At 41.4% G+C, this 27,666-nt stretch overlaps 1 protein-coding gene across 1 annotated transcript; it reads right to left on the bottom strand.

Annotated features, from left to right (window-relative positions):
- Nucleotides 1-596: 596 nt before the first annotated feature.
- LCP2 (lymphocyte cytosolic protein 2) lies at nt 597-24,013 on the bottom strand. Its single transcript, XM_026035692.1, has 21 exons — nt 23,683-24,013; nt 21,580-21,642; nt 18,018-18,064; nt 13,932-13,997; nt 12,972-13,003; nt 11,625-11,662; nt 10,212-10,407; nt 9,497-9,585; nt 8,521-8,590; nt 8,212-8,295; nt 7,366-7,391; nt 7,256-7,275; nt 7,052-7,156; nt 6,185-6,215; nt 5,537-5,549; nt 4,944-5,064; nt 3,245-3,294; nt 2,341-2,444; nt 1,817-1,894; nt 1,516-1,671; nt 597-802 (listed from the first exon to the last, which is right to left on the bottom strand). The coding sequence occupies exons 1-21, from the start codon at nt 23,758-23,760 to the stop codon at nt 680-682; spliced, it is 1,590 nt and encodes a 529-aa protein (XP_025891477.1). The 5' UTR covers nt 23,761-24,013; the 3' UTR covers nt 597-679.
- Nucleotides 24,014-27,666: the final 3,653 nt, after the last annotated feature.

Below are 27,666 nucleotides of genomic sequence, written 5' to 3'. Positions count from 1 at the left end.
GGAGGGGCCCTATGAGCTTTCGTACAGCACACTGTTTTTCAAAGGGAACAAAAAAGGTGATAAGCAACTGTTTAATAGATGAATAACGTGTACACCAATCTTGACAGCTGGCTTTTTTTTGTATTCCTCATGATTTTTTTGTATTCCTCAAAGTTWAGTGTTTTCAGGGTCAGACTTGAGTCCCAGTCTTTTGATAGAATTGGCTGGACTTCTTGAGAAGTGAACTGTGGAAAAATAAAGCTTTGTCGTCTTTCRTACGGCCCAACTTCGACAAGATTTGAGCCCACTATACATCATTTTATATGATGTAACTGCAAGTGGAATTAAGACCTGAAAAATGCCATATGATTTTTCTTCACAAGAAAGAAGAGACCTGAACAGCTATGTACATCATGGGTCCTCTGACTTAACATGGCAATCTTTTCGGTAAGAGATATGGATGTTGGAAGACTGTTTTTCTCATAGAAAGAGTTCTCATGTAGTGTATGATTAGTGGACAGTAATAAATACACTGTAGGAAGATCAGATTTATTGCATTTAAATCACATTTTAAAAATGAGGAAAATGTCCTTTTTTTCTTAAAAGGATTTTTAATTGCTTCTGTATGACCTGAGTTCAGTGAAAAGGGAAATACTGCAGTAGAGTTTGATCCTGTCCATGACCTTCATTAGGCTTTCCTTTACCTATATCCGGCAGCATATTTTAACATGCACTGGTTTCTTGAACCCCTGTCTTTTCCGTCAATCAGTAGAAGGGGTGTTCTTTGGAAGTAATCGATGATATCTGCTACAGAAGAAAAATCCTGTGGGATAGAAAAATGAGAAGGCAATAGCCACGTGTCAGAATCATTATTAATGAGCAGCCTAAACAAACATTTTCTAAGTATTTTGGAGTCTTATAAGATCCAATTTATATCATTAGGTCAGCTATTTTCATTCCTGTCATAATATGGAGCTCTGTAACTGTGTGCAGGAGTTGTTGAACCTCCTGTGGATGTGGTGTGCAATTAATCTATGCAGCCTTGGCCTGCTCGCTGTGTAATGTTGTTCTGCTTGATGTGGTCATTGTGCTTTTGAAAGTCCAACAAGGTATCTCAGAAGTTCAGAAAATTTGAGCTCAGATCAACAGGACTGTACTGACTGATCTGTCTGATGCCAGTAAATCCAATGTAGAATTAGTGAGTAAACCTGCAGCCCAGGATAAAAGCTGTAGAGCTCGCAGATACAGATTTGCCCTCAGCTGTGTGTTTTCCTTATCTACCATTGTAGATATAAATGTACATTCCCTAAGCAGCTATATTGGTTTATTCTAGCTGTATGCTAAGGCTGTCTCATGATTTCTTGAGTGTAAATACTTGACTCTGATTTTACTCTCAGCAATGTTGTATTTGCATCAGGAATAGTTCTAAAATGATACATAGACTTCTGCCAGAGTAACAGAGCTGCCAAGTCAAGTAGCCTGATGTTTGGAGATTCCTTGAGAAGAAAGGAGATCATACRAGAAAACAAGTAGTACCTCTTTTCCTTTTAAGCCGGTTCCTAACAAGTATGTGTGATCTTCCTCCWGGTAACGAATCTGAATGTTGTATACTTTATCTCTGTATAAAACCATCAGTACATATGGATGAGTAACAGTTTTTCTTGAGCTGTCTCTCACCAAGAAAGTTCCATCCTGAAAGATGAAAAAAAATGAAAGACATGTCATTATGGCTAGTGGAAGAATCTTATGGGGACCATTTTCAGTCTGTCCTGAAACAGTCTACACTGTTTCAGTATGGACAGTAACCCCTCTGTCAGGTTAGAGTCGTTGGAAGTACCTTGTTTATTTTGCGAAGAGCAGCCTCTGCTTCTGGCCGGCTAATATCAGCAACGTACCATTGATCATTTAGTGCGTCCTGTGGTTTTTGCAGGAGAAGAGGAAGGAGAAAGTCAGCTGTCAGTAAATTAGCTTCTAATGTTGACAACATGCAAATAGGTAGAGGGAAATTTGAATGTAAAGTCTACGTGCAGACTGTATGAGCAGAAATGGGAGAATGGACTACGCTTAGCGTCTGAATTCTTTAGTCACCAAGTTTTTGTGGAAGGAAAAGTAAGTTCTTAATGCTTGAAGGCAAGTGTGCAGAACAGGTATTCCAACACACAAACAGTTATTTTATTCTACTGTTTTCTTTTTCCTTGGTGAAGAAAAAAACGCAGTAAAACTTGATGTAAAAAAGGAAACCAAAAGCAAATACCAACATCCTAACAGTAATTAGAAAAAAGTCTTTGGAAAAGTTCCTCTAAAAATCAGACTATTTGCTGTGTGTGGCATTTATAGTTAATATCTGTGAAATCTTTGTACCTCATCTTCCTCTGTGTTCGGTGGTTGAAGCGTCTGTCTACAAGGAACTGGCAGTGGAGGCCTTACATCTGCTTTGCTTCTTGAAGGAGATCTGTGGTTGTTGCCTTTAAAATTATAAAGTAAAAGTACAAACATATTCAAAACAGCTGTGAAGCAATACTCGCATACACTTTAGAACTCTGATTCTGAGAGGCCTGGGCAATTTCTAGCAGTCTCATACTGCGAAAGTTTGAACTGATTTGATATTAAGTTCAGGCTATTGTGTGAGAATGGGGTTCCTTGCGTAAGTTCATTCTTGGTGCACAAAGACTTTTACCAAATGCTTGGAATTGACGGTACCTTAAAATCTTGAGAGTTCTAAGGACAGGTCACATCATTATAGCTTCTGCACCACAGTTTTTAGGTTGAGAGCATCTCCACTTACTCTAAAAATAATTACAAGTAACATGGTCTCTGCATTCCTCACCTTCTTAGTAAGCAGAAACTAACTGTCATTGTAACACAGCAGCAGCTGTGACCAAATGCAAAACTTCCCTTTGCAAAACAAAATGATTTCTACGCTTGCTTGATTTTTGTCTGATTATTATAAGCTACATATGCAACTAAGGCATTGAATTTCACGCAGGAAATATTTTTCTTTTTCAAGTACACTTCAGTGATTTACAGGTAATGTTGTTCAGCACTCAGTAGTCACAGCTAAGTTGGAAAAAGACTCTCAATGAGGTTTTGGCAATAGTTCAATGATGAAAGCAAACTTCATATGAGAAAAACACCTTAAGTTCAGGGTAATCAGATTAAGCGAAGTGTCTTGCACAATTTGCTGTCCACAGTCCAACAGARGCATACATAGATGAAAAGATTATATTATAGAATATTATAAAAGATTGTATTATATAATACGCACCTAACTGGAAGCGTGGTGTCAGCGACCCGCCGGAAGACAGGCAGCTAGCACTGCTCAAAACAAACAACAAAGACAGTTTAAACAATACCGAGGTGCTACATAAAAAAGTAGTTACTTAGAGGGACTGTGTGTCTGTTCTGCAAGCTGTTAGGTCTTCTCAGGTCAGTAATTCTGCAAATCTGTGTGGTAAGCAGGTCTGGTTTCAAGTTTACTTGAAGCTTAATGTGTGGGAATAAAGTAGAGGGAATCAGTAATGGGCCACCAGTAGTTCTGTATTGGGATTAATAAAAGAAACTAATTAAACTTGTTGCCTTACCACAGGGATTGGCTTTCTCCTAAAGCAGAAACACAGGGAGCAGCTTGACAGGTTGAGTTCTACTTACATACTTGCTTTTCATGTGCCCTCTTTAATACCAGTGATGAAAATGCAGCTTCGAATCATAAACGTTTAGCTGTGACCTGGCAGTGGTCCAGTGTTTGTGCCTACAGCACTAAAACACTTCCATATGTCTGTACATGGTTTACTTGTCCTCTTGTGCTTCATTTTTCTCCTTTTTTTTTTTTTTTTTGAAAATTTACAATCCCCTCTCTCCTTATGGCCTGAAGAGTCCCATCTGCAATTTTTAATTATTTTCTGCGCGAAAGGTTGTGGGGTCAATATGCTGATTAGACTGGCAGAACAGGGACGCCCAGTCGTAATTTGTAGTTTGTAGTTTGTGGCATAGAATAAGCCAAATATGAACTTCAAATTCTAGAGCCAATGGTGTTGAGGCAATAAGAAGTGTTCATCATGGGGATAGTTACGTATTTGCATGTTGACCTTGTTATTGCTACTTGGGTGTCATCACTTTCAAAGGATGTTGATAAATGGGAGGGGTTCATCCAAGAACCACTTAAAATGGCAGAGATTAGAAAAGCTGGCTCTTTCATAGACTCCAGGAGCCCACTCTAACTTGTCAAAGACTAAGGCTTTGCACACTACAACAGGAATCAAAATTTAAATAAGAGCTCTTCATTTTAGCGAATGAAGACATAGCAATCTAATACTTCCAAGTTGAAGCTAGAAAAATGCATATTTGAAACCAAATTCACAATTCTAAATAGGAATTGCTAACCATTAGGATAATTTAGTAAAGGACTGGTGAAGTTAATTCAGATAGTCAACTGCAGACAACTAAGTTAATTCTGAGGCAGTTGTCAGCCACAATTCTAGCACTTAATCCTCTGCAGGGTGCAGGCTCCTTTGAAATCAGGACCTTTTGATGTATATGATGCATACATTTATAGGAAAAGATAGTCCCTTCCCAAAAGATCTTGCCRTACTAGTGGACCCTGCAGACACAAGATGGGAGAAGGTGATGTCTTGAAAATGGAAGTATATCATACAGCCCTTAAAATACCTCCCTGACATAAAACTGAGAAGTGCGTTTATCGGGATTGCCTGTCTTTCTTCCATTATCTGTTTCACTGAATACAGAGCTTTAATACAGAGTATTAAGAATTTTCTTTGATAATGGAAACCACACAAAGCGGCATGGAGTGGGATCTAGCTTTAAAAGTATTAGACTTCCTAGAGTAGAAATCCAGTGTTCCTTGTAACCCTGAGCGCTCCATCACCTCACACAAACTATTATTTGCTAAATAACAAATTAATTCAGAGCTGGATTCAAAATGAAGGACACTAGTGGCTGAAACAAACCTTTCTCCACCAGGCATACTATTGTATCCTGGCTTAGGTGGGGGCTTGATAGATCTTGAAGGGACCGTATTGGAGCTGAATGGGGGTAGAGACAGCTGTGGCACTGGCCTTTGGGGTGCAGCTGTGGAGAGGAAGAGAAGATGATGTAAAACTTACAGAACATTCTTAAATGCGGTTGAATAAAGAAATGCTATCTTACTATTGCAGTTTAATTAGATAAATGTAGTTGAGTAAGCTGTTATTTCAGAAGTCCTGGATAAGTTAGTTATGGAATGTGACCTCAAATGATCTGAGAAGTTTTGTGTAAGTTTTGCTCAGCTATTCAATGCAGTGTGCAGAACACACGTCTGTACAGCACGAGGCTTTTCAAAACGAGAAATCCTGCTGTGTTGTAACGGGCTGACTGAAAGATGTGATCAACTATTGATTTCTCCTGCTTTGTGGCTTTGATGGATATATCTGCAGGAAGAATTTTGTAAGCTGTCTACAGCTTGGCTCACCTGATTTTTTAAAATGTCTCTGAACAAAGAATTTTTTTTAAGTGTATTTAGACAAAGACTTTAGGTTTTAGAAGTCACTGCAGAAACACTTACGCTCATCTTCTTCCTGGGGAGGTAAGAAGAAACAAATGTTAGCAGCTTATTATAGCACAGTTCATACTCCTTAAAATCTGAAACCTAGAATTCGGTGAATTTTAAGTATGCAAGGAATCTAAGATGTAGACTGTCTCTTTCATCTAAAATGCTGGGGTTTCTATCTTCATGAAATACCTAATAATTTTGGAAAATCTTGTATGAGATACAGCCATTACTTATAAATAAGCRGCGAGATAGCTGTCTGCTACTGGGTTTTGACCCAAATTATTCAGAAGCAGATGTTATTGTTCCTCATTCCCTAAGCTTAAGTGTATGTGCTCAGAGTTATCAGAAAATTAATTCCCTGTGCAGCTTAAACTGAAAAAAAACCCCAAACCTGGTGTAAACAAAATCACCTCTCTTGTGTCATAGAAATGCTGGCCTTATTTTCTCTATTGTCTGAAATTAAGTAATTGGGGAATAAATTGAGCTTGCTCTGGCAGAACTGACTAAAAAAGAAACAATGTGCCATGAGAGATCTATCTCTATTCATTATAACTGATAAAGAAACTAGTTTACCTGTTCTAGAATTACTATTTTATGCAAATATTTTGTTTCATTGCAGTGACTTTTCATTTACATATTTGCTTTCAAAAATATGCTTACCTCAGGCCTTTTCTGTGGTGGCCAACCCTGTCTAAAATGAAACAGAGAAAACAATATGTGAATCATAGATAGAATTTTATTCACATGGTGTTCATTAGGCAATATTTGCAACAAAGATGTGAGGTTACGGTTGGTTTTGCAGTCCCATATGAATGTAGCAACTTTTTTTTTCTACTTATAAACATATCAAAGATTCGGACTTTTTTTTTCTGACCATAATCTAAAACTGCACAACCTAAAGATGAGCCTCTCGCTCATCTGGATCCTATGAACAAGCAAAATGTCTGATGATTTTATCAGAAGATTAGAGCTTAGACTCTGATGAAACATTAGACTTCAAGACTTACTCATCTGTGGCGCTTGGCAGCACGTGAGGAGCCTACCTGCTTTTTATTCTGAAAAAGTATCTTGCCTGACTGGAAGATCTCAATGACTTTTTTCTCTTCTGTTTTAAAATCAGTCACATTGTTCAGCCCACAAGTACCTAGAGAATTATCTGCTTGTGCTAGAGAATGCTGTCTGCTGTTAACATTGAGTTTGGCAGGGCGGCAAAATCAATAGTAGGAAAGTCAACGTTTCTGAAGTCCTACAAAAAATGGCAGTAGGTTTCACGAAGGAATATTCCCTCAAGCAAGAACCTGATCTCATCGAAAAACTGTGGATTGTTTATTTCGTTGTGTAACTTGAAAGTGAGCTGGGCCCTATGTGATGCATGGAGGAGACATGACTGGAGCGAGAGCTGCTTTTAAAAATTCTTGCAGCACTCTGTTTTCTGCAGGCACTGCTGTAATGCAGAATACTCTTCTATGGTGCTTCTTTAGATGCTCGTTAACTTTCAGTGAAATGAACTCTAATTTAAGTACTTACTTGACAGGGTGTTGCTTCCTTAAGGGAGGTGGATTSACTCTTTCATGTCTATCACTTGATGGCACAGGAGGTTTTGGCATCATTGCTAGCTGCTCCCCCAGGGATCTAAGGCAGGAGTAGGATGACAAAATAGAGGTAAAAGGCTGCCTAATATGAAATAACTGGGTAATACTGACAGTATCTATGCAGGGGCAAAACTCTCACCTTAATTGTGCAGTCAGAGGCTGTAAAGGAAGTCAAAAGAAAGCTTGAGTGTATCAAAACAGGTATTTCTAAAAAAAGTATCAAGAAGCATCAAAGAAGGAAGTCCATACCTTTTCAGGAAAGCCTGTCTTCCTTCCTGAAAATGGTGAAAACTTATATTTAGAAAAAAATGAAGCTTAAAATAATTAGCTAGACTTTCCATAAAACAGACAAGTTATTCACTTGTTACTTAATAACACTGAAAGTGAATGTTTCAGTATGAAGCATTCAACTTCCTGAGATATAAACCAGAAAAACAGATTTTATTTTTAAGGGTGGTGAAAAAATAACCTTTCTCCTAGTAAAGCATCAGAAAAACTAATCAAAGAGTTTTCCAAGTGGCATGTTTTACTATCATATTTTCCATCCTTCAACTTTGAATTATTGGATCCTTTTATGCCATTATATACTAGATAAAAGAGTTTAGATATTTCAAAGAAATCGCAGAGCAATCTATTGAGATTCATTGTAAAATATTGTGTTTTAGTCTGAAACATATATCATTCTTGTTTTGTTAATTTTCAGTTTTCAGCATTCTTTTAAAAGTGTGGATACCAAATATCTTACTATAAACAGACTTCTGYGAAGTCTGTAGGCAAAAGTAATTATTGCCTTTTTTAACCCTACTAAATACTCCTTTGTTCATTCACTTAGATGTTATATTAAGTATTATATTCAGGCAAGTGTCTCAAAATCTCTTTCTCTTCAACTAGGCCAGAGCCATTTTCAGGCTTGCTGCTTTCCACTCATTCCCCTCATTCTGTAAGCGTTGCTCACGTTGCCTTTCCTAAATAGATCACTTTGTGATGAGGCTGTGACACGTTTGGCAGAGCTTTGTTCTTGTGCCTGGACATATCGATATTCATACTSATGATTTTGAGCAACAGCAGCTGGGGATGCCATAAGCAAATGCTCACCGGATCCTGGGCTTTCTCTTTCAAATGATGGAGCAGGACGATCCAGGGTRGGTTTTGTGCTTCTGTCTATGGAAGGAGCTGGGGCTAAACACACAAAATGCAAAAATAATAAATAATATACTGGTATGGGTTGATAAGGCTTTCTACTGCTTGTGATTCTAAGAAGTAAACACCAGTTTAGGGTTAACACAAGTGTAGGACATATGAATAAAGAGCAGAAGAAGGTGGAATTGAAAAGATATTGGCAAAAGTGAAGCCCTGCGGAGCCCAGAGATTGAGCTTGAAGTAAGTGAAACTGGCTCGACTTACGTTTTGGAGGCTTGGTATTTCTGTCTCTGTTCAAGTCACTGTTGCTTAACGGAGAAGGAAAGGGTGGCAGCTAAAACAAATATTTCACATGGGATTAAAGTTTGCCTTCTTTTTTTGTTCTAATTTTTAGTCTTTATTAAATGTCACACCTTAACTGTCAGGCTTTGTGCCTGGTAAGGCACAGAGAATACATCTGCAGAAAGCAGCAAGTCCTACACACAGATGCTTTTCTATCAGGAGCAGAATTAGCTCTATCTTTTCGTCTCACAGGGAATATGATAAGGGGATGTTCCTTCTGGGAAGGGCATGGCATGGGATAGGAAACAAAGTGGAACTTCTAGAGTGCTCTGCTGTCTTTGCCCCTTCAGTGCAGCAGATCTTAGTTTTGCAATCAGATGTTGAAATTAGTGGATGTAAATTTGAACTTGAGAAATATGCATTAATCCTGTCTCAATTGAATCTGCTGACTGGTGGAGAAAGGGCTGTTGTTTTTTATAGGGAGGCCTGGGTCAAACAGGTCTGCAAAAATGGTGAGGATGTTCTCGTCTCAGATGTTTTCAGACAAATGCCTTGGAATGTTCCTTCTTGTTGTGAGTAACAGAGCAGCCAGGCAGAGCAGCTGACTTAAGAGCCCATGACMCCCAGGCCTCTTCTAGGAACCAGTTATGCAGAGTCGGCAGAAAGTCCCGCTATTGCATCTAAAAATTATCTTTACTTTTGTGCATGGTTAGGTATCATGTCCATCTTTGCTGGCACACAGTAACTCTGTGTTGCCAGTAAGTGGCACAAAGCTTTCAGTTTTTAAATTTTAATAGGATAAAATAAAAAGAAAAAAAAATGCCTGTGTCATTTAMGACTTTGAAAATGTGTGGTTTTTTTCCCTACGTACACAATCTGTCTGAAAATGGTATTACACTTGGCCCTCCTAGGAGCAATTAGCAAAGAAAACAGATGAAATGGGAAGAATGAAGCGTACAGGAGCAGCTCTTCCCCCAGGCAGGGCTGGTACAGGTCGCTGCGGTGGCACCGGAGGCTGATTTGATGATCTGGCCGTGGAAGGTCTGTCTAAAGAAAACAAAAAAGCACAAACTAAGCTAGGAGTCAGACAACTTCATTATTTTATTCTCATTTTTGGATAAAGGGCCTTGTACTAAGCTGCATAATTAAGTTAATACATCATCAGGACACTGTTTTGGTTCATGGTAGAGAATTGCTTTATAATGGGTGTCCTCTTGGCAGTTCAAGGCGTGTGTGGCCTTTGGTGGGAGGTTTGTTTGACTTCAGAGCCACAGGCTCCTGAAGGATCGCACGCACGAAATGGCAAGCCAAGAAAGCTGATTTTCACTACAGCCTTTTTGCTGCTGCTGTGACAGTTCAGTCTGCTGATGGGACGGCTTCTATAGCCAATACAGTATGTACACGTGGTGCAGATTCTGAGTGAAAGGCTATTTAATGTATACATCAGAGAAAAACAAATCTTCAAACCAAAAGAGTTTGCCTGAAGCAGTAAATTTAACTTCAAAAGTTACAAGGCCACCAGCGTGCAGTAAATCTGTGTCACTAAACCTTAGTCATGAACTGACCTGTTGACTATGTTTTGTTATTAGTCACTTCAAATATTCTCTTTTTCCAAAGCCAGTTTTTATTCATCATTTGTAATTTATTAATAGTAATTACTTTGTAGTAATTACCTATATAATCTGTGTTGTTTGCAAGTGATTTGGCAGGAAATATGACGTTGTGGTGTGCTTCGTCGTTGGATGGGGGTGGCTCATAGCCATCGCTGTCGTGTTCTGCTTCCTCGGGCTCCTCTGTGGGTGATTCATAGTCAGCCTCGTCTTCCTTTTCCTGATCATCATCAGGGCTTTCATAGTCATCATCTTCATCCTGGTCAGTGCACAGAAAGGATGGATGCTGTAACAGGATACTAAATGCACTGGGGCAATTTCCTGTGGCTATTTTTATTGTGGCATATTTTTACTCTGGAGGGTGCCAAATTTTTAAAACCATTTTGGGATAGAAGAAAAGCATCTGYTGAAATGAGGTGGGTAAAAGCAGCAGCGTTTTATTGATGCATAGAGAAAATRATTATCATTTTGTAACAGTAGCTGCACTGGAAGTTCAAGTTGAAGTGCTAGCTTATTGAAATGTTTCTTTTCTGTTAGATTTGCATTATTCCCATCTCCATCATTTTGAGGTTCCACCAGGGGAAGGTACAGTGCCTTGAGTTAAAGCACCAGCAAAAAACACAGAACTTCCTGGAAAAATACCAAAGCAATAATTCATAGCTCTTGATACACACTCCTATTTAGTAGTACATACTCTTCAGCATAAAGCACTTCAGAAACAGGGATCTTGGTGCCCTCTGCTAAGCAGTGTCAAAACAACTTCATACAACTTGGAAGATGCAGTAAAACAGTTCTGGCCTAGCTCAGGTGTTTCACAGGCTTGTGATGCTGGTGTTCCTGAAACAGCAGCAAAACTGCCAACTTGGCAGTAAGCACTTTCTAAAAATCCCTCTCAGTGCATTCTTGCAAAAAGCCAYCGTTGGCACTGGTAGATAAGAGAGACTTTCACAAACCAGGCTGTATAACAGTGCACTCATGCAGCTAGCTGATGTGCATGCCTGATCTAATGACACTTACTGATGCATTTTCTGTGCCCAAAGGCACTAAGTATTTTGTCTGTCTAGTTAGCTGCAAGGAACTGGCTTCTTTAAAATGTGAAATTGCAAGCGAAATGGCAAGATCTGCCACTGACTGCTAGCGCAGCCTTCCCTTTACTAACACTTCTGAGAGCTTGGAATGGGAATATGAAGTACAGCTYTGGTGTTCCAGGGAGAGCTGGTCATAAGGCTGCACTGGAGGCAGTGCTGCAGGAAGCTGTTGTGAAGCTCTGTCTTGCCTTCCTGKTTGCCTTTTTCTCAGGGAAGGAGCTGGCAATGGCCCCACTCAGTTGTGTTCCTCCTCCTCCTTTTCCCTAGCCTAACACCCGTGGAATTCCTCACTCTTTCCCTTCTGACCAAGGCTGCAAATGCAGGACATGACAGAGCCTAAAAAAGGGGCGATTATTGATCTGCAGGCTTTTTTCATCCTGGTACTTACAAATGAAGACCAATCATCATCTTCTTCTTGACTGTACCCTGCACAAGGAAACAACCACAGGCTCCTTAACATGAACAACTTTGATATTAGAAAGTAACCAGGCAAAAAAGGACACAGCATGGTCCAAATCACTGACAAACTATGACTCCATGTCTCAGGAACAAGGCATGCCTGTCAAACAAAGGCAGGACTTCATGAAAGATATTAGGAAAAATATTCTTTCAAAAATAAGAGTACAGCAATTTTTAAAAATAATATGCTATATGGCTTTCACTTTACGTTTGCCTTGATGTTCCGGCTTTAAATACCATTGCAAGTAGAATGTTTTGAGAATGAGGTCAGACTTCTTACCTCTTTCTTTAATACTATTATAGTTTCAAATCTGAAGGGGGATTTTCTTTTGCATTTCAATAGGCCTGGGGGAGAGCACTATCTTGCAGAAATTTAAGTGCTCTTGGTTCATTAAGAAATAATTTAAATAAAAATTAAGGAAGCATTTGGAAATGCATTTCTAATGTCGGAGGCATTAGATGTAGAGGGAACAGAAATATATGAACGGTAAGTATGAGTTTAAACAAAGGCACTAAGGGCATGTTCATGTAAGTGTCTCTGCTCTTGCCTGCCATTAACATCTTTTTATTACTTGCTATCTTTTTTTTTTTTTTTTTTTTTTTTTGCCTGCAGACTGCTGTTCTTTGCTGCTTTTTACCTTTTCTCACACATTCTGCAGTCGTTTTTATGATGGTGGGTGATCCATATGAAATGCACGCCTGGTGTTACTTAGTTGAGCAGGCAAGGGGTGATTTGGGTTAATCTCCAGCCACACTAAATACCAGAGCACTTTTCTCTCAAATAATTATTGATAAATCTGCTGCACTTCGACTTTCAAGACAAAAACTTTTATTGAAATCAAGAGCTGACCAGTGGGTGTGTTTGATTTGAAAGTAAAGAAATTCTGGCACACAGAGATCTCTCTATATATCCACTGTAACCAAGGCAGGTTAGTGGGTTGTTTCCCCATCTCCTAAAGGAAGGTGATGGGCCCTGGAGGCTGGAAATGTCAGGATATGGAAGCTGCATCCTATATTCACGGTAAATACTAATCCAGCTCCTTTATCTGCAGTTAATCTTGGAAGTTTGGAAAAGGCRTCCTATGCCAGCAGAATTACTGCTGATACCCTGTTCTAGACAGCAATCGAAGATAAGTGAGAAAATCTAAGTTTATAAGAATTGCTGATACAAGTCATAGCAATGACACCGAAGGTAAATATTGCAAGGGCTAACTTAATATCTTAATATTTTTAAGCAGTATYAGTAGTTATAAACAACCTGCCAGTACACACTTACCTGGGTTTTCAGGAAACTTTTGTGTTTGGGCCCTGCAACAGAGATACAAACAAACTAGTTTATACCAGCTTTAATAATTTAAACTCTATGTATYAAAATCTATTGCATATATAGCATTAACAGTAAAATTAAATTTACATAGATGAACTTAACTCTGCCCAAACTGCTAAAAACACACTACCTGATATTTCAGGTATAGGACACTAGTGCAGCCTAAACCGACTTGAAAATGTTTCAGGTCAATGAGACAGAGCACTTGGAAACACTGCTCTACTGTTACTCAGTAAATGAACTTGCCAGGGGTCCAGCCCTGAAGATAGCCCCTTGCTTTACTATTTCCCCTGAAGCTTGGTGAAAACCTAACTCCATAAATACTTGTGGGATTGACAAATACTTTTATGGTTTTCAGTTCTAGTTATGAACTGTCWTGTTAAATGCAAGCATGTAAAACTATATTATAAGGGGATGTAAAATTGARTTATAGCTTAGATCATCATACTATATGAATATAAACTATTTCTATTAAGAAATCCACCCAAAAGAATCAATGATAATGCATTTTTCAGTATTTTTCTGTTGCAAGGATACTGCATTCAAAGATATATATAAGTAGTACAAAGAATAGCATCAAAATATATAGGTCTCTAAAATGCACTAACGATGATTCARCTGAGGTTATCAATGAGGTGTCTGGCTTTATAACATTCCTAAAGATCAATGTACAGCAGATGAAAGTTGTTTTAAACGTGCTACTTGTTTCTGGACATSGCAGAAGTATACAGGTTGCTCATGGACTCGGGCTTTGCTATTCTGGGTAGATAATGTTAACGACACAGAATTTCATTTTATGTGCTTTCTAGGTGGCTCCTATGACCAAGGTACTGCTGATCAAAGGGAGAAGAGTCAGGARCAAACATATATCTGAAAGCACTGAAAAGGAAGCGTTTTTTTTTCACCTACCTTTTTGGAAAGAATGATAACCTTCCTTCATTTCTGTTAATTTCCTGGCTTAACTTACTTACAATGCTGTATAAAAGAAAGACAAAAATTATTTAAAAAGAGAGAGAGAAAAAAGAAAAACATAACATTTTTGTAACATGTTAGCCAGTTCAGTTGCTGATCTGCTTTCCTCCTCTTTTGTCTCAATTTTTGCTAAATAATATCTAGTGATTCAGAACTACTATTGATGATGTGGCAAGGATACTTGATTTCTATTGTTAAGTTGCAACATAGCCTATTTTATTGAAAAGTGAACCTTTTAAACACAGATAAAAACTTCCACAGTTGGAACAAGTTTCAAAACCCACACTGAAAGCTGCAAGCCTTAACAGCTCTGGGTCCGGGAGACGTTGTGCACTGGGAAGCTGCCTCAACAATGGTGCTTTGGGAGCACCATTAAATAAAGGGAGGAGAGCAGGTTGGCCTCATATCATGTTTGCAGGGAAAGGCAGAAGCTTTCAGGGAACACAGGGACACTACATCTGTGTCTGGCAAGATTTTTCCGGCTGATATTTGTCATCGCTCCCGCGGGGCTGGTGCAGGAATGGGGTGAGTGGCAATCAGGAGACATGGGCTTGAGTGGAGCTCCCAAACACGCTGCTCAGGCTGCCCATGCRTGGGGGACTTGGAGTTCACTGACCTCGGGCAGCACCCAGCACACCGGGCACCGTCGGTATTGGCGTCAGCACAACTAAGTCTGCACGTCGACATCCACAATTATTTCATTTGAAAATGAGCTTTTGTTTCAAAGAAACCTTATGATGAGTCATGATCTGATTCTTATTCTTTCTTTGGGAGGAAAGTCCCACTGAGAAAGTCCCGCGACACCTAAAGCAAGTTAGCTGCACACATCTTGATAGAAATACCCCGTTTTATGTCTAGCTTATAGCTCTTAGGGCTACCGGACACTGGAGCACTAAAAATAAAAATGTCATCAAAGACCATCAGGAACTGAAGATGTCTGTTTACATCAGGTTCTAAATTCTGCAAAATTTTAACTTTGTTGTTTGTGCAGCATTTATTCCATAGATCTTGGATCCAACCAACCAAATTTATAGCTGTATTGTAAAATCTTTTCTTACAGACAGATAATTGCCAGGTAGTTGGAAGTTCATTTTGTTTTTCTTCTTGTTTTATACCTTTTTCTGCTATTCAGCAACAACAGTCCCCTCACATTTTCTTCCAAATTACTTCATTTGTGAGTCTCCTTCATATCTAACTAGGCCTCTTCCCTGGGCAGGGATGTGAGCAGAGCAAGTTTGCACGGACTACAACATTAAAACAAACCAACCAACACAATTTGTATCCCGTACCACTCTAAATGTCTTGCTTTTATTTTGAATATGCCTTCTCTTGCTACTTTCCTAATACTTAGTGCAGTGTAATTCAGATTAAAGATAAATTTAAGGCAGGCAGGTACTCTGCTTCTGCTTGATTATGGAAAGTCAGATCACGTTACCAACAAATGGGAGATAAGAAGCAATTTCACATCAGTATGTTGATGCTGTATGAAAATTATTAATGTGGATCATTTGAAGTTCAGGGCATGTGTTCAAGGATCCAGGTGTGAAAATAGAAAGGCAGAGGAAGAACTTAATGTTTTTCATTTTCAAGACAGCACTTCGGGTCTTCTGATTTTGAGCAGATGTCATATTTTACTCTTTTGGAATAAGCAAAGGTTAATAATTGAAGATGGATTGCAGTTGTTTAAATCTGGTATCCCTACCCAAGCATATTCTATAAAATAAGGAAAATGTTGGGTTATGGGCATAGGGCTGTTCTCACCCGTACAATCTGTCTGGACTCATCTGCAGAATTTCCTTCTGCTCTAACTGATAAGGAAGTTGCTGTGTCCATTTTTCTCCTCTAGTTCTCTGAATAACTACAAATTCCGTACTGAATATTCAGAGGTGAAGCACGTGCTGTGTAGAGCAGTGCTTTGGGTAAGAAGGAGATTAAGGAACTTGTGTGGCAAGTTCTCTGTTGTACAAGAGAGTGAGGAAGGATCTTTCATAATGGTGTGCTTATTTTCCCCTAAAGAAGCAAAATAAAAGTGAGACTAAAAGTTCTCCTAGTTCAGAACTCCACTGACTTGTGTGTTTGGAAGCTTTCTGGACTAAACTGGGACTGGCTGCTATGGGGATTTGCACCAACTGTGAGGGAAAACTGAAAGGACAAAGTTTGCTCATCTTATCCCCTTGCCAAAAAAAATAATCATTTGTTCTTTAAAACAGAATATCAAATATTTTCACTTCAAGGTTATTTAAAATGATTCAAAGCAGACAATATATTGTAAAAAAAGAAAGTCTAGCTTAGTGTTAGAGTGTAGTGTGGTAGCTCTTTACAGGCAGTGTCAATACAGAAGATCTGCACTGTGAGAGACGAGGCCTGACCTTGGCGAGGAAGGAAGTACCCAAACCACACTGCTCTCCGAGCTGTGGGAGTGGATGATGGGGCAGGATAAGGCTGTGCAACAGCACTTGCAGAAAATGTTATTCAGACTTCTCTTTCTCTTTCTGCCTCCTCTACTACACACTGCTTAAAACTGTCAGGAAGTTGAAAAGAGAGAGAAAAAAAAAAAACAGAGGTGTTGTGGGGGAACAACCCAAACCAGCAGCCCAAACTGGCTTTGTTTGCCTAAAGCTGAACACGGCCCTGCAGCTGTGGGGACAAGGGAGTTGAGACGGGCGAGAGACGCTAGGACCAGGGGCCTGTGCATCTTGGACACGGTCTAGAACACGAGCACAGTGTGGGGTCAGTCCTCCCTGTTTTGGCCTTTGGCRTAAGTCTGCTGGGTAGATGCAGCGCTGTGTTAGGTCCCAAAGTGACTGAATTTCAGCTAAATTCTGATGTCCTCCTCTAGCATCCCACAGTGGAAAGCCTGTGTGCACACATGCACACCCAGCCAAGGCACATAGCCAATATAGATTGCTTACATTTGGGGTTCACAACTTGGCTCCTGGAAGAGGCAGGACTCTTGCTCATGGCTGTTTGCAGGCTCTGAACGTGCCTTTAATATCTTCCCATGTCACAAAAATGCCTAGTGCTAAGCACAGAGTATATCTGAAGAGAACAGGGCCTCTGAACAAAGCTATTTGTAATAACTGGACTAAYTGCTAGGTCACCTTCTGTTCTATCATTTAGGATGACAGCTGCGCTTAGGATAACCCAACCTCTAAAGCTGATGCAACAATTATTTATTTTAATTTTACAGTGGGAAAAATGGGAAAAAATATGTGCTARGTATTTTTACTAATACCCAAATGTGGCTGCTCCTTAAAGGTTTGCAGCATGTGGTGGCTTAGAGGATAAGAGATGAACATTTCTTTGGCTAGAACATCTCTTGGATCACGACAGATACACGCAAAGATTAATGCGTCTTTTACGTGCAAAGATTAATGAGATTCACAGCAAAATCAATTTCCTCTTTCATTATCAAATATTAGAAGTTCTCTGATAATTCTCTGATAATTTTAACTTAATGGGAATGTTGTTCTTCAAGAATAACTTGCTAATGAAATTAAGAAAACTATTCCAATTAGTTCAAATCTTTTTCARGCCTTAATTCACAGATGCCGAGGGAGCTATTTAAGAGGGAATCAGAAGTTCAGGTCTGATTTATTTTTAAGGTCTACCTAAAGCAAAAAGCATGTGGTGACAAATGCTTGAACTCTACCTCTTGTATACACGGCTGACTTCATTRCCCACCCTTGGAGTGAAAGTCAACAGTTAAATGTGGAACAGTTAAACTATACTCCCCAAACCAAACTCCCCAAATAGCTTAGCCTTGGTATAGGTGCTGCGAGCCAAACGAGATTTTAAATAGGAAAGAGGTCAGACCAGCTCTTTGGAACATCCCCAGGCAGTTTTTTTGTGTTGTATCATTGTGCTTGAGCAGCCACAACAGCACTCCTTCCTTTTCCCCTGGTAAGGTACAATAAGCAGCTCTGTAATTGGTTCATATCACTTCGATGCAAACTGATAGTGCTTCACTATCAGTTTGCACTGCAGAACAAATAAATGTTATTTCAATTTGGATTTACTTACGGCACTCTGAGTTTGGGAAATTTCTGGATGTCGTTTTCAGACATGTTCTGAAACGGAAACAGATGATATATATTAAAAATTGTCCATGGAATAACCTGTGAKTTAACAGAAGTTTGCATATTCAAAAACAAGCATGATTTTTCAACTGATAGGAATGTAAAGAACATTGAAAAGTAAAGCAAGAAAATAGTCTGCCTGTCCCCCAGCCTACTGGTAAATACAGTTAAAATAACAGATATGAACACCTTATGTTTAAAAGTGCCCTATAAATTTTCTCTCTGTCTTGCTGGGAGTCGCCTTTCACTTTATGCTGCTGTGGGTTATACTCAGCTAGCTAGGATGTGAATAAGCACTGTGGGTATTTGTTTAAACAGGCTGCCTAGCAAAGCAGTTAATCATGTGTCTAACTTGAAAGAAGGAGCCTGCAGATAGGATGACTGAAGGATGTATGCAAAGAAGGATCTGTGTAAGGAGAAGTGGCATCCTGCTCTTACCACAGAGTAAATGGATGTGTTTAGAGGCATGTGAGTTGTTCCTCCTGCATTAGTCTGGAATTAATGGGACTCGATGCAAAGTTAAAATCAGGCCATTTGCTTTCCTGAATTATGTTCTAATCCAGTTCTTCACTGGTGTTATGTTCCCACACCAGCCTACAGGCAGGGTTAAAATCCATCCCTGCTCTGAGTCTGCTTCTCAAAAGATATTTAAACTAATGTTGGCAAACAGGAAAAAAAAATCCCCCCAAATACTTTTAAATTAAAAGTCTTTTATAATTTTTCCCTCTTTTCATTCATGTGCTTTCTAGATATGGTTTTTCACTGTACATTGCCATCACCTGTATTTATCTAGTGTACAGGATAACTTATCTTTTATTATTATTTATTATTAAAGATGTCTTATTATAGTTCAGCTCAATGGACAATGTTACTTAGAGATGGCTCCTCCTGATGAGATCCTGTCCTGTCCCRAGCGTGAGCTCACCAGGCCCCCCATGCTCTGCTTGCAATCCTGACTGGTGGCCAGAGATCTTCCTGGCAATCTTGGGATCAGTCTTCTCTCAGTAAGTACTAAAAGATTATTTCAAGTGCTTTAAAGAAAAAAACCTGATTTAAAACGTAATATGTGAAGGACTTGTTTCTTGCTTGAATCATGCAAAATTGTTGCTGGTCACAAAGTTTCTGCATGAAACTATCAGCTTTTAAACAGTGGCTGGAGCCGAGGAGAGCGCTGTGCTGAGCCCTCTGCAGCCCCCGGCGTGGCTCTCCTGACGGGCTCGGGGGAGCTCGATTATGAGATGAGCCACTCATGGTTGCGAAGCTCCCCCAAGCCAGCTTGATGCCATCACGAGCCAGGGTGCTGCTGAAGGAGTCCCTGCACCCCACAGAGGGGCCTGGGCAGCTCAGCAAAGCTTAAACGTGGGCAAAAGACCAGGGCAAAAGCTCACGTGCTTTTTACTTTTCAGAAATCTTTTTAGAAATAGGGCTTTTCTTCTGCTTTCAGCCATAACACAGCAATCGCGCTGCAGCGTGGTCCCAGTTTGAGGTGACACGTGTGACACRTTGCCAACTTTACAGCCTCCCCACCAGTGCAGCCGGCCTCACTCCTGCTCTGCGCTGCTGTGCGAGCCCAGGCTGGCAGCCCATGGGTGCCCTACGAAATCCTGAGCAKGGGTTGTGCTCAGCTACGGGCAGTAACACAGCAGCTTTGCAAACCTGCTCGGGAACAGGGAGCACAATCCGGCTTCTTTTGCCTTTCTCTCTGCCAGCMATAACAAGTTTCTAATTACACAGTGGTTTGCAATGGTATCAATGATTTTCAGGACAGAACAAATCCAAGCTGTGTTTTTGAATGTTATTTTGCCTCTGGGAGTACTCACAGGAGGAAAATACTATAAAAATGTTCTCCTTTATGGAAACGTCCTGCAGTATTTACTGAAGAATATTAGTTTTCTCTAAAGCCTTTTTTAACTTCTCTCTTGAATTCTGTTCTGGTGATAAACCTGACAAATGTTATGGGTTTAGGCACTCATAAAAAGCCCCATCACTCTATTAACGTCTTAGAGAATTTTATTAGATCAAGTTATGTGGAATCCCTCTGATTTTATTCCAGCTACCTTTCAAGAGGTCTTTCAGCGTGGCAGGCAGCAGAAACAGAAATGTGGCTTTGAAACGAGGAAGCTGTTCCGTGGCATAAGACAGTGCTGTTTCTGCAGATAGGTTCACCAGGCAGATCTAACAGTGATATAAAGCCTGCAAACCCTCATTCTTAACTGCTCATTGTGTCCAAATGTAATTTGCGAGTTTCCAGGCACTTAAAGATGGCAAAAGATATTTCTTAAAAACGTCCTCCTTATGGAGAAGTAATTATTTTTTTGAGATTGCTTTGAGCTCTGGAGTATTGCACTTAAATTCTCCTACTGTTTTATTTCATGGGTGAACTTTTTTGCACTGTAGAATTGTCAAGTAGGTCAAGAGCTTAAAAACATCTGTCTCAGCAGACTTGAGCAGCCGCCTGCTTAATAGAAAAGCATCCTCTGAATTTGTTAGGATGTTTTTGAAGAAATGCTGCACTCTGAGCTATGCATTTATAGAAACACCCTGGAAACAATATAGGAATTCAAAAATCACTTAGGAATTGCACTGAGATTGTTACTGTAATTTCTACCTCACACAGTTCCAGGTTTTCATAATGTTTCCAGAGCCAGAACTGCTCCTCTAGCCACAGCCTCTCAGTGCTTGGGTTCAGGAGCATCTCTCAGTGGCTGCTGCAGTAAGTGCTGGCACATGCTTAGTGCTCCTGACCCAGCTCGGTAGGAGGAGGGGCTCATCCCCCAGGATTACCTGCTCCAACCAGAGGTGCTGAAAAAATTTTCTGCTTCATTTCTATGACCTGTCAGAAACCTTGATGCATTAGGACAAGTAAATAAAAGAGGGCTTTAAAAGAAGGTGCATAGATTTAGCCACTGTGACTCCTTAGGCAGCTCATCAAAATGAGGACTTCTTGGAAAAACAAATAGAATGAATAATAAGTTTGGCAATAAAAGAGAATTTTTTAAAAAAAGAATAATAAAAAGCTTACACATCTTTATGGATGTATCCTTAAGACCTGCAARCAGCAGCCATATAAATAGGAATTGCAGTTTTTCTGAAGTTAAGCCAAGTCACTGGTACAACCTGGGCCTTGCACAGCACTTTCCCTATGGCAATGCACAGACCTTCCCTATAGCAATGCACGGCACCTTCCCTGCAGCAATGCACAGACCTCCCCCATAGCAATATACATCACCTTCCCTATAGCAATGCATGGCACCTTCCCTATTTTTGATGCTGTTACAGTTCAATCATTGTGTGTTGCTGCAGAAGAAATCTTGTTTTAACTTGACGCGTGAAGTAGTGACTTGAGCAAAAGGCCACGCGCTCCGGCCTTGTCCCCTTCTCCTTTGGTAGGAGAGCCCAACTGACAAATGTGAGGTTTTTCTAGTTACTATTTGCAAACTGAATGCTGATGCAAAGTAAGGGGCAGAGCCATAACCCGATTTAAAGAATTTAACAAGTCTACTTACCAGAAACCTCTGTCCATTTATACTGTGCTTCCTCACRACTTTCTCACAATCCTTGTACTTTAACTGCCAAAGAAAGCAAAATGATTATTGCAGGCTGAATTATAAGGACGGACGAGGGCACTGATCTAGGTGGCTAGCTCTGGGTAGATGCTTCCATTGGCCTCTGGTGAGAGGCACCCATATCCTAGGGAGTTCTGTCCCAGTGATCACACTAGGGAACAATATATTTTTAATGTTTATTGGGATTATATCTAAAAGYACACAGATCTGCAGTTCACAACCCACTTAAGATACTTTAACTTCATGTTTTTTGATACCCTGGCTTGTCTAAATTTTTTACTGGGTTGGTAAATATGGACTTTTAAGACAAAGATTCTTCAGTGTATTTTCACACATCTAGGAACATCAAARTTTTAGGAACAGTAAAGTTTAGTATTACTAGGATAAAATTTAAACATAAACTGAGGGACTCACTGAAATAAAATAAAATACGGTAGCTGCATTTGGAAGGACGTGACTTTTACGTATTTCCAGCAAGTGCCCTCAAGTTCTAAATTTGAACTGAAGGAACCTCCCATGAGAAAACTGCTTGCCTTTTAGATCCCCAAAGCATTAAATGCATTAACAATGGGATGGGTTGATATGGGGAGAAGGATCTGGTCACTTAGCCCAGACTTGTCTACCCAGGCTGACATCAGTGTCTGGCAGGTTTCCTGTGAGGCTCTGAGCAGCGTTTCCTGGCCCCCCTGTTCTGGAGGGCATGGGGGTCAATAGAGGGGAGGTTCTCACAGACCTTCCTTGCGATGGAACTTGGAGCTAATGCTTTTTGCTTTTAGGTGAATCAYTCAGGGCTCTTTCAGGAAGCCATTTCATTTGGTAATAGTGATCGGAGGCCCGTGCAGGGATGCCAGCGTTTCCTTCTCCCCCTCCAGYTGGCTCCTGCCAGGGGCTCCTGGGCGCTGTCCCCAGCCCTGGGCTCGCTTCACAGTGCTGCTACCCGCGGCGCTGGGAGCTGAAGCCCCGCACAGAGCAGGCAGCTCCRCATCCCTGCAGGTTCGGCCGGCGCTGACTTTGTGCTTTATCTCTTTGCTGCCTAGTTTTGCATTCTGGTTTCAAACTCACCCCAACTCCCCAAAGAAAACTCTATGAAAACTGTTGAAACCATGAATTTTGCATGATTTCAACAACAAACCCTAAAGTGTTCCTGTTTTTTTTTTTTTCAAGACTCATCTGGTAGCTCCCTTAAAAATGAAGCGTGTAGGCTGGCCTTGCTTGAACCGGTTCCCAGATCTTCCAAATGATCTGAATGTTAAATTCCAGACCGACAGGTGGGGATTTGGGGAGGAACAGGGTCCATTGTAAGGCAGAGAGGCTAGGCACGGTCTCTGATGCAAAGTGAAAAATGAGGAGTTTGTAGAGAACATACAGAAATGAAATTTCAGTAGAACTGGGCCAGTTTATACATTCCGGAGCCATTACAACAGTGTCAGCATTGCTGGGTAGGGGTAATTGCCATATTCCCTCCGAAAATATGGAAAATTCTCCATCTTGTACAAGGACGGAACCTCTCTTCCCCAGCAGGGCAGTAGTGAGAATAAGAGCCCTGAGTTTTGCCCAGGAAGGTTTTCAGCAGGAAAGCAGGACCACAAGGCAAAAAGTTTTCAGACCGGCCCTTTTTTAGGGAGTGAGCAAAGRTTCCCAGCTCGCTGCTGCTGAGCGCCTGGTTGGGTTCCTACGGGTGCCTCCACAGCAAAGACATTCAGAATGTCTTTTTCGAACCCTGAGCAGTTTGAAAAATCTCATTTCTGAAAATCTCTGAGGAAAACTTACAAAGCTTGCCAGCTTTACATATTAATTTACTTTAGAATTCTTAATATATGTTGTATCAACCCCTGTTACAGTAATGTGTGCATTTCCTCTGAAAAAAACATCAGTTTCTCTTACCCTTAATTTAAAATGCACTTTCAGGTTTATTTTAATTGGTAGCGAATTTTGGTTTTAATTTTGCAAGAAACTTTTCCTGCTAAGCGCCTATCTTTAGCATAACCATTTCACACTAGTTTGMTTCTCTGTCACACCAAGGCAAAGCATGGTTGAACTCACCGTCTTAAAATATTCTGCTAGGTCATCTGGGCTCCATGTAACCACGTCCGAGCGATAGGGAACGTTTCTCAGGTCCATGGTGGGTTTTCTCCTCTGGGCAGCTAGCAAACGCTCACGCCAGCAGCGGYGATGAGAGAGCCATAGGTGCCCCGCGCGCCAGCACCTCCAGCACGGCCGGGACTCCCTTCCAGGCAGAGATGTCCAGCTCCTGCTCCTTGGCAGTCTTTTTATTTCAGAATCACATTGTTAGCACATCCAGGAGCCAGGCTGCTTCCTCTGTCACAAAATGGTCTCTTCTCAGAAAAGCTGTAGCTAGGCAGCCTCACCACTTCCTTTCTCTGCATATAAATAAGTAAACAAGGAAGCAGAGCAACTGTTGAAAACGCTCTGCCTGCTACGTCCAAGAAAGCTCCCACGGACCCTTTTTTGCTTGTAGCTACATCAGAACAGGCTTCTGCATATCTGTATACCAGATCCAGTACAAAAATAATGGTATATCAGCTGCACTGGTCTCTCCATCTGTGCAAGTCTGGCCAGGCAGTTGCCTCAAACTGTGGAAAAGCTGACTCGAGAAATGTCTTCCCCACGTTTCAGTGGCTGCAGTGTCACGTGGCCTTGCTGCACTGGAGCCTCACACAGGTCCTGCAGGGGCTTCCAAACTCCCCTGCAGACACCACGTACCAAGCTCGGCAGTATTTTAGGTCAAGCCCTGCTATTTTATACATACAGAAAATGAAAGGTTCTTGTTGGTGTTGAATATAAGAAGCTATGAGTGAATCAGGAATTTGAACACAGCCAGCCTTCAAATTTGGGGTGATGACATTCGTTGGGTGAAATTAAAAACYGAGCATAGATAGAAGGTGATTACATTGCCCCTATTCCTCCCTCCAGCTCCGTTTCTCAGCTGCCTCTGTCGGGAACTTTCACCCTTTGAAAATGACCCCCCAGAAGCACAGGGCTCCTGCAGCGCACGGTGAAGAGCCCCTCGTGGTCCTGCCCCCTTCCTTTGGCAAGGCCCTGGTGAGGTGGCCTGGAGCACCTCCGGACTAGCCCGTTTTGGCAGGAGGGCCAGTGTGCTCCCTGTGCCGGGCTGAGCGCCTGGAGTCGCTGTTCCCACCAGCTCCCATCGGCATCCCAATGGAGGGCACCACGYGGCACCCTGTGAGCTTTCTGTACTGGACAGAGCACCGTTCTGAGGTGCTGGAAGGGCAGTTTCCTCCTCTTCCTCAGGGAATGCCTTGCCTAGGCTAGTTGGTAAATGCTAGATGTGCGAGCATTGGGCAGGGCTCTAGCTGAGCTGGAGGTCTCGGCAGCTCCAAACGTGCAGGGCTTCCTTGGGGAATTTACAGGCTTCAACTGGTCTAACACAGCTTGCTTTCTTAATACTTTGGGAATATTTGGGATAAACGACTTTGGGATAAACACTTTAGGAAATGGTGGCAGCAAGGTAGTCCAAACTCTCTGAACCTGCTGTTCAGCTGCTCTGAACACAGCACTGCATTTATCAAATGCACGACAGAGCTGGGATTTATTGGCTCCTACCTGCGCTGGGCTGCATACAGGGACAGCATCACAGAAACATCCTCACCCTTTCATTTTAAATCTAGGTCTGGAGAAGAAATAAGATTAAATGAATGTGTGACAGGAGCCCCGGAGGAGCAGCTGTTCTCATGGCACAGCAGCAGCCGTGGTGAAGAYGAGGCCACGTGGCAGACACCTCACGCACCCCACCAGGCACTGTGGCTTTCAGCAGAGAAACTGCTTCTTGCAGGGGAGACCAGGCTGTAACTTCTGGCRGTTCCTTCTCTCACTGGCTTTCATTGCCTTCCTCGCGGCTCTGGAATCAAATGTCCAACCCAAGGTAAAACCAGCTTAACAGCTCTAATTTCCATTGTGTTATTCTTTACTTATGTTAATATAAAAGTTACTAGCCACATTAAAATTCAGACTGTTATATGCTGAAAGAGGAGCAAGTTGGTCCCCTTTAGAGTCTATCTATGGGCCGCTAACACAGGAGGTCCACAGCACTGAGCTCGCCGTCACTATTTACTTGGGTGCCGTGATGGACAATCTGGTTTTAGACTGTGTGTCACCACCTGCATTTCACAAAGCCCGGCTCACACTTGAGCTTTCTCTTTGTCTCGAGGCCTGTTTGTGTGACTCAGTAAATGCATAGGATGTGGTGGCCCTGGCAGGGTCGCTGAGGAAACGTAACTCAGAATTTTCTGCATTTGGATTTTCAGCTCTCCTGCTACATTCATGTAACTGTTTTGAATTGCATTTCTAATCCCTGTATGCATTTTAGTGCATCAATGGAAAATGTTGCTCAGCTCGCAGATAACYACATGTGAGTCACGTCCTCCAATCGCAACTGCACTGCAGAGAGTTGCTGTTACGAAATAGGCTTTTAAATGTTTGTCTCTGTGGCCCAGAAAYGCAATTAGGCAAATCCCATATTGAACAGAGGGAAACCTTGCTCCTGGAGAAAAAAAAAGAAGAGAATTTCCTCTCTGTTTCAGTTCTTCCCATGGTTACTTTCCTGGTATATTCCCAACTGTTTGTTGCTTCTCTCTCTCCATTCTCTCTCTTTTGTCCCAGATTGCTCCCCTGTTGCCTCCCGTGTCCTCTGCTCATGGAGAGGCAACCTCAGCACTGTGATGGGCACAAAGAGGGGAAATTGCAAGAGAGAGAGTTGAATATCTAAGTTTGGGAGAGCCCGTGTCTGAATCTCTAGTGAGATCTGCATAGGAGGGTAAAGAAGGTTGTTAGGAAAGCAGTACTGTCTGATTTTTAGGGAGGGAGCCAGAATGAGTGTGGGCCGACAGTGTGAACCGCAGCCGGGCTTGCCAGGCCGCGCGCAGCAATTCGGTTGTTTGCACTTCGCTTGATTGGCTCGGGTGATGCAGTTTGGAGGTCTCCATCCTCACTCTCTGCTTACATCCAGCTATTGCAGTTTCCATGACTGGAAATGACCACATGCTTTGGATCTTAGTAGTCCCATTTTTTATTGCAAGCAAAGAAAGAAATGAGAAAGGAAGGAGTTGGCTTGACAATATACCTCTGTTCTGCAATTGAATTTGTTATATAGCTCAGAGGGAAATCTTCCGTGAGACTTCGATTTAGAGTTCCAGATTTCGCCTCCATTTCCAGATTCTTTGGAAAATGTGGATATTACAGCTGTTGCCAGGTGCATCCCTCTGAATATTTTCTGCCTTTTGAAATAATCAGGTCCTTTATATTTGCTACCCGCACTGGCACAATCTTGACATGAAAATAGGTGCCTCTGTGAACAACAGCTGCCAGCGCACCAGCTTTTTCAGCTTAGGAAGGGTTTGCTGGGGAGTACTTGGGAAGCGAAGTGCCTGCCTGAGAGCACAGCCCTTTCGGGCCGCGCGGGACAGAATCTCCCCTGCCCCCATTGTGCTGCGCTCAGGGAGCCRCCGCACGGTCCAGGCCCTCGTGCCTCTCCTGTCCGCTAGCACCTGGAKCCAAGTGGCACCAAGGGCTTCCTCAGAATAGATTTTTTTTTCCGTTAAACCTCTGGGCTTCAGGTCACATTTTCTAGAGCCAAGTAAAAAAAAAAAATCACATTTGAATATGAACTTGGTCTTCATGGTCACCTCCAGCCCAAAGCAACGTGGATTTTTATGACCCCTTTTTTCTATAGTCCTAACCACTTTTTTTTTTCCCAAGTTTATTTTTATCTTGGGAGTRTTTATCACTGCCAACCTGCATTTTCTTTTTTTAGCTAAATATGTGCCTATAAAACACGGTAAGAACATTTTCATCTTTATGCCATTTAAATATCTTCTCAGTATTGACGTATATTCCTTGCTGTCCTCCAGAATCACTAAGCCCCGCTTCCTACTCCTGAAATGTCCTTATAGATTTTTCCTCCAATCCTGCAGGGCAGTGTTTCCCAGCGCTTTGCAATGTCTGTGCAGTAACAGGAGACCAGATCCAATTTCAGAAAACTATCCTGCA

Source organism: Nothoprocta perdicaria, unplaced genomic scaffold (assembly GCF_003342845.1).
Source record: "Nothoprocta perdicaria isolate Ctin4 unplaced genomic scaffold, notPer1 scaffold_165, whole genome shotgun sequence".
In the NCBI taxonomy this organism is placed as follows: domain Eukaryota; kingdom Metazoa; phylum Chordata; class Aves; order Tinamiformes; family Tinamidae; genus Nothoprocta; species Nothoprocta perdicaria.
Note: the sequence above shows the minus strand (reverse complement) of the source record. Positions and strands in the feature narration are given on the sequence as shown.